Raw genomic sequence first — 13176 nt, 5'->3', positions numbered from 1 at the left:
GTCAATGAAAAGAAGATTACGCCAAAAGATAGGAACTATTGTTACTGGTGCGTTCTCTTCCGGTGCCGATTTGGCGGTTGCACCGTCCACAGGAAGTGGACTGTCATTCTGGCTGTGTCCTTGCTAGCTAACGAGACAGTTAGCTGTAATGTGCACCATTTGGAGAGATGAATTGAACTGTGCCTGAAGAGTGAATTTGAAGGAGTTTTGTGTTCAGCCGCTGTTAAGAACCGCACCATGTTGCGTGTCGGGGGCAAAGCCGCCTGGTGAGTCCGTATTTAGTGAAGGTGCAGCGGTTAAGCTGGATGTGTTAGCTGCGGAAGGAAAACACTGATGGAGCTGCCTCCTCTGACAGCTGGGGACAGACAAGCTAGCTGGGAATAAGACACCTCTTAAAAAATATTATAGCTAACAAAATGCACCTGTCTTCACACTGTCACTGACATATTATTATTATTATTTATTACACTGCGCTATCGGGACGTTAGCTATCCAGCTAACTGGTTAGCTGGGTAGCTAACTCGGGTGGCTGTGACTTATCTCAGAACGGTTTGTTTGACAGGCTGTTGTGAGCTGACTTGAAAAGCCTTTTACACACTAGCAAGAATAACGAGTTCCTAAATATACGTTAGTAATAGAACATAGAGTTTAGATGTATTTATTAATGGGATCGTGACGTAAGTAATGCTAACATTAGCTTCAAATAAGCCATATGTCTTCTACTTGCTTGAATCTCCTTGTTATGCTACGTTATGATAAGAAGATCACTGACCTAACTGCACGATTCTCCTGTGACTAAAATCAGTGTTTATATAACTTTACTTGAATCATTAGGGAAAGACTAGGAGGGACTAGAAGCTCCCTCTGAGATTGTGAGCTTGTGTAATTTTTTCTTCTAATTTCTCCATCCTTCCAGCACGGCCTGCAGGAGCCTGGTCTCCACCAGCATGGGGGTGAGATTTCCAGTACCACTGCAGAAGCTGCACCCTCTGTCCCGTGCCATCCACCACCGTTTCTCGGGAAACGCCAACCCTCAGCGACCTCCCCATCGTATGGCAGCACGCTATTTCACCTCCATGTCACGGTTGCCAATGCGACCGCCCAAGCCTCCCCGTGGGTCAGGGGGCCGTGGCTACCAGCAGCAGCGCAACTTCTGGATGGTCCGCCTGGCTGCTCGGCTGCTGAAGCTACGATACATTCTGCTGGGCACAGCAGTGGGAGGGGGGTACACAGCTAAAAAGGTTAGAATTAAGCCACTGAATGTTTGTAACTTGTTTTTCAACACAGTTTTGATTCATAAAGTTGTTTTAAATTCTCTGTTATCCCTATCTTTAATATCTTTTTTAAAATGTTACACTTGCCTGTCATTTGTTCGCTTTCAAGCGCTCATCATGCATTTTCAATTACCAATTTCTCAGTGAACTAATATCTTGCACTGCTTGTGTGAAAATAACAAGAGTTTGTCATTTCTCCTCCAGACATATGAGGAATGGAAGGACATGCTGCCTGATTTAAGTGAATACAACTGGGTCATTCCTGATTTTATCTGGGAACTGAGTGAACAAATTGATCTTGGTAAGCCTCTTTATTTTAGCCTCCTGATTCATTAAGAAGCAGATGTACAATTCAAATCTGGATTTATTAATTTGCGGCCATAACCTTTCTGGAAATTATCCCTTCATGTTTCACCTAGTCAAACAGGGAGAATTGTTCTTAGATTTTACTTTAAATGTGGCTGCTCAGTTACTTATCATGGGATAGGACTCCCTACCTTTTTGTCATCTCCACTTCACCTGTTATCTCTTGTATCCACAGATAAATTGGCCAAAGCTCTACCGGAGATAGAAGAAATAGCCAAATTACTACCTGATCTAGACAAGATAGGAGAGAACTTCACTTTCCTCAAAAGCCTCCTGACGTCTGGTAAGTGAAAAAAACTTTGACATATCCTCAAATTTACTGTGTCATGTCAAAAATCAAATCATCATTTGCAGACATCAGATTGTCCAGAATTTAAAAATAGTATAACAGGAATTATACTGAAACAAACCTCATCTTCCACATCTTTCCTTTTATATAATGTTATTATTTATCTAACAATTCAGTGGTCAGCACTCACACTCAAAATATTGTATTTGCAGTTACACATACCTCAAAGTGACCTCTGCAGAATAAGATAACATAGAATCAGTTATTTCGAAATACAAGGAAGTAACCTGCTTTGTGTTGTAAATTTCTGCTTTTTTGTTCCTGCTAAAGGATTCTTCAAAGAGCCCTTGTTAATGTTAAATGTGTTTTGAATCAGTTGTTTTATAAGCAAAGCTAGAAATCCTTGAGTTATAGAACCTTAATCTAGATAGGATGTGTATTACTGCTGCAAACCTGGATAGACAGTCGTCAAATTCAACATTTCGGTTTCACTTCAATACATTTATATAAAAGACATTAACTACAAACAATTTGTATCGGTTTCGAATTTTGCCAGAGTATTTCTCTAATATACCAAGTCGTTTTCAGTTTTGAGTTCAAATGTACCTGATGTTTGATTACAAAATATGACATTTTGGGCTCCTGAGAATCACGCCAAGTTCAGGGTGTGCTTATCTCTTTTAACAGCTTCTCATGAAGTGGCTACTTCACTTAAATTTCTGGCATATTGGCTGCTTTGGTTTAATACACACCATTCAGCTGTGTCCCTGCTTTGACCATCATCCCTCAGCTTCTGTCTTTTATGATTTTTTTATCTTGTGTTGTTCTGCCTTTCTCCTCCTCCCCTCCCCTCCTGTTCCCCTCCACATTCTTCACAGGTGTGAGTTTGGGTAGTGAAGTCAAAGGAGCTGGTCTGCATCTGTTGTTAGGTGTGTAAACCCTGCACTCAGTAGCGCTGCCCACTCCCCCTCCTTACTTTCTGCTGCTGTTTGACCACCATCTTGCCACGATATTGGTTTGGTTGTGGGTTCCTGCTTGCGGTCCAGAGGAGTGCTTGTCATTGGTTTGTTTGAAAGGCAGGAGGACTCTCTACCACATTGTTTTCGAGGTTGTAGGCCAGTGCTGCTGTCAACAACAGCAGTGCTCACGGTTAATTCAGGTGCTTTATTTAGTGAAATGTGTGACCTGTGGTCAGGATGGTGAAAAGGTCCTTGAATATGTACAGGAGTTTGATTATTTGTGCAGATAACGATTTTATCATATTGCTGACATCCGTTAACTTGAATCAGTGAATATTTACTATTCTCTAGTTCACATCAAATCACAAATGGAGCTGCCAATGTTTTCAATTTTGTCTTCATAGTCTAGAAAGCTCCAAAAAGCACATCCACTGTGTCGCCTTTAGTCTCCTCTTCCCTTTTGACTTTCTTTAACCTGACTGTCCTTGGCTTTACTTTGTCCCATCTGTTTTATTTTTGCCTCCTTTGACTTCATCCCTCTCTCCCCTGGCCTGTACCTGCTGCTTTCTTTAATTAGACTCCCATCACTAATCTTTGGGGTGATTTCTTTCTTTTTTCATTTACTGACACTCAGATGTTTGGAAAATGCACACAAAAGGAACTTTACTTAAGACACCAATTTACGTTGAAAGTTCTACAAATGTTCAATAAATATGTATTTCTTAATTAATAGGTGTGATGTAACCCTAAATGTATTCATGTACAACAGTTTACGCAAAGACCTAATTAATCTAAAGTTATTTGTGCAATGACTTGTCAGGACAGACACCTCTGCTGTGAAAAGCGACAACGTAGCATCTGTGGTTCTTTCCATTATCTCTCCACCTTTGGCTTTCAAACTTTTTTTTCCCAGATTACTTATTTGCATGGATCCTACATTAGACAATTTACTGCATGTTGCAGAATAATGCTTTTGTAAACACCTTTCTCATTAATGTGGCTAGGCTAGTGCATGCAGAATTAAATGGCATTTCTGGGGGAATGAAAATCCATCAATCAAATATTAGTGAATAAGTATCCAACCTTATACCTTAACAGAACCGATTTCTAAATCTTTATTGTGCAGTTTTTTAATGTTTCAAAGAACTCGACTAACTCCATTTGTTTTACTGGAGCTAATTATAATTAACAATCTTGACTTTTGCTGCAGCTTGTATGATGTAAACATTATTGCTATTTATTAAAAAAAACATATTAAAGTCATTTTAAATAAAGTTACATGGATAATTCACGAATCATAAGAACTCTGAAACACAACTGAACTGAAATTACACAAAAATGAAAGCCCTAAATTTGCCTTGTATAATATATATTTTTTACTGTATATTTACCTATATACACAAATTATAAATGTATTCAGTGCAATATTTTCCAAACATTTGAACTTTAATCACGCTGGTCTTTATTTTTCTAATCAAGCATTAAACTATTTGTTATTTTTGTATCTGTCTTATTTTGTCATTGAGTGTTGTCTCCCTAAGCTTGTGGATACTTGTAGCACTCATTAGTCAATGAAGCATTTTATTTGTAACCTTGTTTTGTGGTATATGTCTCCTCTGGTAGAAACCTCAGGTGATCCTCCTCTAAAAGCCACAGACTCTTCTTCTGCAGCCACACAAGACCCCAGTGACAAGCAATACAAGAAGGCAAGTTAATAAAACCTGTTGACACTCCTCAGCTTTCTGCTTTCTGCTCCACCACAGCTCCACCACAGCTCGGCCTCTCTCTGCTGCTGTCTACATTGTGGCTGCTTTTCACTTCAGCAGCAAGAACTGTACCAGATTGAATTTAAAAAGTTGTATACGATTTATATATGATCGTATTTAACAGGGATTAATGCATCATATCATGTCACATTACAGGAGTTGTTAAAACTTACAATTAAAACAAGTTCCTGATGATATGAACTTGACTATATTCAATAAGTTTGGGTGCCTTTTGATTCAGTATGAGTGTGAAATGATTCACATTGGCTGTCAGTCTGTTTTCAAAATAAGCTTTTTTAGCCATCAAGTCAATTTTCTGGTAAGAAACTGTATTTTTTAGCTTCATGGCAGCTTACAGTGTGGTATTAAGTGAAAAAGCCTTTACCACCGACACAGGTTACCATGTGCTTACTATGTGGCATTCATTCTAATATTTGTCATTGCTCCAAGTGCCTTTACTATCCGTCATTCTCCTCAACTTTTTTTCCCAGAATTCTGTCATGGAGGCCATCCCTCCTCCTACAGAATATCACTTTGTATGCATTTGTTTTATTCATGTCTTCCTCTCTCCTTGTTCATTTTAGTTTTGTCTATTTCCAAAGTGACCAGTTTCAGTGTCTCTTTGTAAAATGTTTTTGTATGTTACTGTAAGGTCTATTGTTTTCTATCACTACACAGAGTTAAGCTTTGAAAAAAAGAAATTACACAAAGGTTTGACTTTGAATATTCAAAGAGAAGCTGCATTGAAAAAATAATAGCCTTCCTTTCCCGTTTCTCGCTTTTTGTCTGCAATTATGGTCTCCAACATGAACATAGTACACAACAAATATCACACAAGTTGATATTTCAGCTCAAAATACATTTAACATGTATGTTATGTGTATTTCCTGAAACAAAGAAGCAAAATATAGAATAAAATTGCGGAGTAAAATCATGTTGGGGACCTCGAAACATTTCACCTGCTGTACATTCTGCTTTGTGCTTCAGTCCTGATAGAGCAATATCGCAACGCTTTGCTTATTAGATCATCGTCATCATCTTCAACATAATCAGATTAGATACAGTCAGAACCACAGAACATTGTGTTGCAACACAACACTGTGAGCTTGGTTATTACTTCATCGTTACAGCTACTCTATGTATTATAAACTGCTAAGTATAAGTATGTAAATCAGTTATAGTGTTATCTGAATCATTGATGTGGTAGTTTGAGGAAAAGGAGCAGAGTCACTTTTGTTGCCACTTGTCGAGAGGTGCTGGTTGTGGTATTAGTTGCCTCTTCTGCCGTCAGTCTTGCAAAGTTTGGCATCTCCCCCTAGTGGTTGAGAGAGACTCACTTTGTTAGGTCAAACTGATGATGGTGGCAAGATTAACAAAGCCAAAGATATTGATTCTGTTTAATTCGAGCCTTGACTGATTCATGATTCTCCAGCATGAACAGAACCAAGGTCTCCTGTGTTCAGAAGCAGCATTGGCCTGTAAGGCCGACCAGCCCAGTGGCCGGTTGTTGTGTTTTTTGCTGCTCCTACCTCTTTCTGACTATGACGTACCCCAGCAGGGTCTGCTCGGCGAGCTCATTCTTATTCAGCAGCAGATCCAGCGGCACGAGGAGGAGGTCCGGCGGGCCGCTGAAGCCGATAGTGCGCGCCCCCCACCGCCAGAGCCCGCTCCCACTCCGCCTCCGAACCCCAGCCCCCCTCAACAGAAGCGCAAGGTGAAGGTCCCACCCCACTTAGACTCGTCCTTTCCCACAAACGTTTCCTAAAAGATCACAGCGACAGAGTAGGATAGAATATTTATTCTAAGAAAAAAAATCTATACCAACTGGCAACTGCTTTAACAAATCATCCGAGTAACTTAACACCAGGCTGAACTCAGGTTTTTACTGGTCCTTGTAGTTTCCAGTCTGCTGCACCTCTGACCACATCTTGCATCACTTGTGTGTTTGGATATGCTCAGAGATGTGCACCTATAACCTCACAGTGATGTCACAGTGTACTGACATACCATGAAGTACATTGAAGCATCACAGCTACATGGAGAGCATTTAAAGAACAACAGAACAGTAAAAACACATGATTTTCAGTTGGTGGTGAGTCTCTATTTATACTTGTGAATTTGTGATTTGTGAAGAATATTTCAATTTAATTAATTAAATGAAACTCTTTCTTTTATGGACGATTTGTTTTGTTAGCAGTGCTCACCATAGCTTCCTAGTCTGAAGGGGACAGAGGACACATAAACAGCTGCAAAACAATACAGAAACACAGTAATGCATCCTAATGCTGTGCAGCATTGGATTGCATTATATTTTGCTGGTGTTTGCGTGTAGTCCTCAACTTTCAGCCATGGTGTCAGTGTTTTTAAATATTTTAAATAAGCCTTTAGACTGATTGAATTATATTTATAATGCAAACAGCCCATTAGTCTGTCCCCTGATATTCTCAACAGTAGTCTCCATGTATCACCCCATAGTCTGTCAGGCTGTGTTAAGTTTTGCATTATCATAGGGCTGAGGAGAAGGCATGCATGGGCCTTCATAGCCTGTCTCCAGAGGTGGCGCAGTAGCTCAGCCTCACTCTTTGTGCAAGTGGATGAATAATCATCAGTACCCCCTCCATTCATGTACAATGTACGGAGATGCGGCATTGAGAGGAGTGGCAACTTATCGCATGGTGTGAGCTGCACTTGTTGAAACTACCACAAATGGACAACTTTAATTATAAATTCAATTACGGTTTTAACTGCACGGGAGAAGTCTTTAGGTATAAGAAGTTTGTAATAACCACACATCTCTTTTAATTAAACACATTCAACTTTTTTAACACACTGTCGGTACATATTGCTATATGGTGTTTATTGCTCACTTTCTAAACCTGTTATGGAGAAATTGCTTTTGCTTAAAGTAGTTTGGTCTGTCTGTGTGTTTGTTAAATCCTCCTCCTGCTGCTAGTCCCATCTGTCCATGTACGCTTTCTGTCCTGTCTCTCATCCTGCATAAACCTGTTGCAAGTGTAAAAATATACATAATCAAATGAGGTTTTCCAAGTTTTGAAAAATCAAGGTATAATAATAATAACTAAATAATTATGGGATCAAATTTATTTGTATTTTTCACTTATTATGTTGTGATTTGTGCTTGTTCTGTGAATCAGAGCTGGTTGATCAAAGCTGAGTAATCCCAGAATGAATAATGTCTGCCTGAAATCTGATTTTGTTCTGTTAATGCATTAACTTGACTCTCAACTCTGGTTCTCTGTAATACAGTGTGCATGTAATGAACCCTGGTGGTGCTGGGATTTCATGTTTGTGAAGTAGCGCGATGAGGGTTACGGAAACCCCTTATTCTCAAAACTGAAATTAATCATTAACAGTTTGTTGCTGTTCTTTTTTTCCAATTTTTATTCTTCAACCTCTAGTCAACAGACAAAGAAAAGTTAGACCAGCTTCAAGAAGAAATGCTGCGTACACAGGTACAGTAAATTGTGTACTTAAACTGAAATTATCCACAATGTGATGCAATAGAAAGTTTACGTTAAATTAAATTACAGCAAATCCTGAAAATGCCATTATATACTTAAATACTAATACTTAAAAATAATAAAGTTAGAGAATATATATGCTCCAATTTATACATAATGTTTCTTTCAACAAGGAACAGATTTATACAAGAAAAGAGCTCTGTACATATGTGAGAAACTGTTAATAGAGAAATAATTACAATTAATGCTTTTATAGCAAAATCAAGTCGAGTGCAGATAAATAGATCTTGGCTTTTGTAAAATTCTACAGTAAAAAACATTTTAGTGTAAAAGTGTTATTCGTGCTGATAATTGATGGGACACTTCTGTTAATTTCATAGCTAAAATATCAGCGTATGCTGGAGAGACTGGAGAAGGAGAATAAAGAGTTAAGGAAAGTGGTGCTGCAAAAAGACGATAAGGGGATTCACCAAAGGAAAGTGAAGGTGGGTTTCTACACTCAAACACAAACAATAAACACATTCACTTTAAAGACTTGGACTTTATACTGACTTTCATCATTAAATATAATCATTCTGGGGACACAGTGATATTTTCACAGAGAATTGTTGTGCTGTCTCTTTAATGCTGCTTTGAGCAACTGTTTTGTGACTCGCTGTTCTGGGTTTGTACCCTCGCGGTTGAACGTAATTATTGGAAGTCGCCTTCGATAAAAGCGTCAGCTAAATGATATGTAATGTAATTTGTTGCTTTTAATATTGGTTTAGTTATTCCCATATCCTCTATGGATAAAAGTGTCAATTACATTCCTTCAAATATAGGTGCATACTGTGTCATTAATGTTCATTTCTGTGTCCCCTCATGTAGAAATCCCTTATTGACCTGTATTCTGAAGTTCTGGATATCTTGTCTGACTACGATGCCAACTACAACACACAGGACCACCTACCCAGAGTAAGAAGCAGTAACATTTAGTTCCTCATTCACTTTAGTGGTCTGTTTTCATAGAAGGGCTATATTTTTTTTTATTCGTTCGACAATTTTTGACAAATAATCATACTGTTAATCAAAAGATATTTTAGATTTGGTTTTTACTTTTTTTGATGAATCCTCACACCAGATTACTTGGACCATGATCAATAATCCTTCCCACCTATTTTGTCTTATCTGTGTTCTCTGTCCTCAGTCACCCACTTTCTCTCTCTTGTGTTTCAGGTGGTTGTGGTTGGGGATCAGAGTGCTGGGAAGACCAGTGTGCTGGAGATGATCGCTCAGGCCAGGATCTTTCCCCGGGGCTCGGGAGAGATGATGACACGATCTCCTGTCAAGGTTAGTGGTCTCAGACTGGCAGATGTCTGTGTAATGATGTCCTTCAGGATGTGGAATGAAAAGAAAAAGATTTATCAACAGGTGGTTTATTTGAAATCCTGCTATTTCTACATGTCTGAATTTTAGTTGTCACGAAAGACTATGTTGCTTATATAGAATCTAAAACTATATATTGACTATCATCAACAAAGGAATTACGTTATTTTAGATTTTTCAAATGCAAATAAACGCTGATTTTGTGACACATGGAATGTTTTGACAATGTTCATCTTCTTTTTGTAGGTTACACTAAGCGAAGGCCCCCATCATGTGGCCATGTTCAAGGACAGTGGCCGAGAGTTTGACCTCACTAAGGAGGAAGATGTAAGTCACCAAAGCAGTCACTCTGTCCACTTAATATGAATTACAGCTTTAACTTTGTTGTCTTTTCACACAATTTAATAACTCAATCTTTTTTCCTGCTTCTTGCAGCTCGCTGCTCTGAGGCGTGAGATTGAACTGAGGATGAGGAAGAGTGTGAAGGAGGGACAGACAGTTAGCTCGGAGGTTGGACATAGTACTTTTATTCAGATGGAAAACATAATGATTTACTTCTGAAATGTTTCACAGAATAATCATGTTTATTTTTTGCATGTCAGACAATATCGCTAAGTGTCAAGGGCCCTGGCATCCAGAGGATGGTGCTTGTTGACTTACCAGGCGTCATCAGTGTGAGTATATATGATTTTTATTATTACTACAGCTTTTCATATAAATCTTAAAAGGAATATTATTTAGTTCTATTTCTATAATATAAAATCTTTTTTCTCTCTCAGACGGTGACAGCTGGCATGGCATCAGACACTAAGGAAACCATCTTCAGCATCAGCAAAGCCTACATGCAGAACCCCAACGCAATCATCCTTTGTATTCAGGGTGAGTCATAAACATGCAATTCCCGATCATAATAAGTCGGCAGGGTTCTGAGGTGTCAGAGGACTGACTTTCAGACCCTCACCCTTGTTTTCTCAAGCAAAATACAAATTCCTAGGCTTTCATTTCTTTCAAACTCTACCATCCTCATTTTTTAAAAAACTTTTTTATCTATATACTATTGTCTCATCTATTGCGACATGTGCTCTCTCTCTGTTAGATGGCAGTGTGGATGCAGAGCGCAGCATTGTAACTGACTTGGTTAGCCAGATGGACCCCCAAGGAAAAAGGACCATCTTTGTCCTGACCAAAGTGGACTTGGCCGAGAAGAACCTGGCCAGTCCCAGCAGAGTAAGACGTTTTAACTGGTCACCTGCCCAACCATTGGGCCTATAGTGCCAATACAACAAGGCAGCCCAGAGCTATGATACAGCTGCTCCACCAGAGGGCATCCAGTGCATAGATTTTAACCAGCTGGTTCCTTCAGTGAGCCAATGTTTAGGGATCTTGTTGTGCGGACTGGATGAGCCAGAGAACTGAAATCCTTTCTTTCACTTATCATTTCAGATCCAGCAAATTGTGGAAGGAAAACTGTTCCCCATGAAGGCCCTGGGCTACTTTGCTGTGGTGACAGGCAAAGGTAACATGTACTTCTTTGTAATTTTTGGTTGTGCGTTTAATGTCACATTATTTAATGAGGAATTTCGGATCATGATCTCATTCCAATTCACTCATTTAGATTATGACAAGAACCACGAAGCTAGAACTTGTGTTTTCTACAGGGTATTTTTTGCGTGGAAGTTTTTACCTGTACAAGCTGAATTATGTAGCGCTCATAATCACGTAGATTCAAATATTATCATCACTCTGTATGAAATCCAACATTACCTGAACTGTCATCGACTTACCCCTCGTGCTGCTGTAAAACTCTGTGCAGGGAGCACTGGTGAAAGCATAGACTCCATTAAAGACTATGAGGAGGACTTCTTCCAGAATTCCCGGCTACTGAGGCAAGTAACACTTGATTTACCAAACTTTAAGGTTAAATCACATCAACTCATATTAAATTGACAATTAATGTATTGATTTGATCAGAGATGGCATGCTGAAGGCCCACCAGGTGACCACAAAGAACCTGAGTCTGGCTGTTTCTGACTGCTTCTGGAAGATGGTTAGAGAGTCTGTAGAGCAGCAGGCTGATGTCTTCAAAGGTGAGACTGCACTTTCAGGATATTTTAACCTTTGTTACAAAGTGGGTGAACTGATTCTTCAACATGGCTATTCTCAGCAATTAGTGGATGTTTATGTCCAAACCTCAGAATGGTGCCAGGCATGTCTTGAGAGTGTGAAATCACATTTTGAGATGTTATTCATTATCTGTGATGTGTGGTCGTACCTGCCTCCATCCATTACACTGCACAGGGAACAGGTACTACTTTTCCTGATTCTACCACCTCTTGGTGATGCTCTTCCTCCTCCACCCTGCCACACTCCTGTGCTCCTCCAGTCCTCTGTCCAACTCCAACTACAATTAGTCTAGACAATTACAAGCCCATTGCTAACTGTGCAGGAGATTTACGACCTTGAGAATACAGATCCCATAGGCACATTGTGTGGGGTATTGATCCATAGCCCCATCAACTAACACACAGCCGGCCTCAATTGTTCTTGCTTGGCGCTGCTCTGGCCCCACAAACCAGCAATTAGCCTAATCTCCACTGCAGATAGGGAGCTGTGGAAAGGGACAGCAGGCTCGGTGTGTGTCTGTGTGTGTCTGTGTGTGCCTATGTGAGAACTAAAACTCTGACTTGTGATAAGGCATGTGTGATTGGCCCCATCCCCTCCCCTCCCCTCCTGGGGGACCAGTTAAGAGAGTGAGTTTGCAAAGTCCTCAGCCCCTGTTAATAAAGGATCGGCACCATTAATCGTCTAAAAGCTTCATATATCATAGCAAGTAAAAACAAAGCAGGCCCTGTCCCTGTACAGTCACTGCCTGTTGATTATAGAGTATTATTGTTCAATGAAGTGTGAGAAAAGGTGAAAAGGTGAAAAAGTGATAGAAACAGGTAAGAGATTAATTCAGGCATGATGGAAAAACACCTGGCAAATGACAAAGAGGGAAGATTTATTTTGAAATTTCAAGAGACGGATTAAGTTTCTAAATGAGTCTTTATGGTGGAACCACTTGTACAATGTTTAATGTCAGATTAAACAGAGACTGATTTTGAATGTGAAGTTGAAGATGAGACATGTTGAAAGTGTGTTTAGATAAAATATTCATTGTCATAGTCCCTCCTTTGTACAGCGTCCCGTTTCAACCTGGAGACAGAATGGAAGAACAACTACCCTCGACTGAGAGAGCTGGACAGGGTGAGAGACTCATCCAGAAAGTTCTTTTCAATGACACGTGCAAACGGTTTTTTTGTAGTTGAAGCTCAACACAAGCGAAGATATATTAAAAAAAAAACAGATACTTAAACAGACGTCCTAAAACATAAGATAGGACAGTTTTGTGAAGGCAAATAATATTAATTGTACCGTATTTTTTACAGAATGAACTGTTTGAAAAGGCAAAAAATGAAATCCTGGATGAAGTCATTAGTTTGAGTCAAGTGACCCCACAACACTGGTAAGTTCATGATGAGTTATATAGCAAATCTATCAAAATTTGCTGACTGATTTATTTTTGTGGACTGACTGATGGACACTGCTTCATTCTTGAGTCAGAGGTCAGTTGACACAATGTAAATAAAGATTATTGGTTTAAAATATTTCAGTATTTTATTCACCCTATGTAGA

At 39.4% G+C, this 13176-nt stretch overlaps 1 protein-coding gene across 4 annotated transcripts in view; it reads left to right on the top strand.

The window, feature by feature from the left end:
* The first annotated feature begins 66 nt into the window (after positions 1-66).
* The window catches only part of opa1 (OPA1 mitochondrial dynamin like GTPase), a 32275-nt gene continuing 19165 nt past the window's right edge, over positions 67-13176 (top strand). The window contains exons 1-21 of one of the 4 annotated variants that reach the window (XM_020080933.2): positions 85-266; positions 917-1241; positions 1479-1575; positions 1816-1923; positions 2808-2858; positions 4512-4594; positions 6213-6368; positions 8074-8127; positions 8517-8621; positions 9004-9090; positions 9352-9465; positions 9748-9828; positions 9937-10011; positions 10104-10175; positions 10281-10380; positions 10598-10728; positions 10945-11017; positions 11315-11387; positions 11473-11588; positions 12683-12747; positions 12930-13006. In XM_020080933.2, coding sequence (XP_019936492.2) covers positions 238-266; positions 917-1241; positions 1479-1575; positions 1816-1923; positions 2808-2858; positions 4512-4594; positions 6213-6368; positions 8074-8127; positions 8517-8621; positions 9004-9090; positions 9352-9465; positions 9748-9828; positions 9937-10011; positions 10104-10175; positions 10281-10380; positions 10598-10728; positions 10945-11017; positions 11315-11387; positions 11473-11588; positions 12683-12747; positions 12930-13006 — 2072 coding nt within the window. In that variant the 5' untranslated portion in view covers positions 85-237. Of the gene's footprint in view, positions 267-916; positions 1242-1478; positions 1576-1815; positions 1924-2807; positions 2859-4511; positions 4595-6212; positions 6369-8073; positions 8128-8516; positions 8622-9003; positions 9091-9351; positions 9466-9747; positions 9829-9936; positions 10012-10103; positions 10176-10280; positions 10381-10597; positions 10729-10944; positions 11018-11314; positions 11388-11472; positions 11589-12682; positions 12748-12929; positions 13007-13176 lie in introns of all 4 variants that reach the window. The other 3 variants (XM_020080935.2, XM_020080934.2, XM_020080936.2) reach the window with 3 other exon arrangements.

This window comes from Paralichthys olivaceus, chromosome 3, assembly GCF_024713975.1.
Source record: "Paralichthys olivaceus isolate ysfri-2021 chromosome 3, ASM2471397v2, whole genome shotgun sequence".
In the NCBI taxonomy this organism is placed as follows: domain Eukaryota; kingdom Metazoa; phylum Chordata; class Actinopteri; order Pleuronectiformes; family Paralichthyidae; genus Paralichthys; species Paralichthys olivaceus.
The sequence above is the reverse complement of the archived record's forward strand: the minus strand, read 5'-3'. Positions and strand labels throughout refer to the sequence as shown.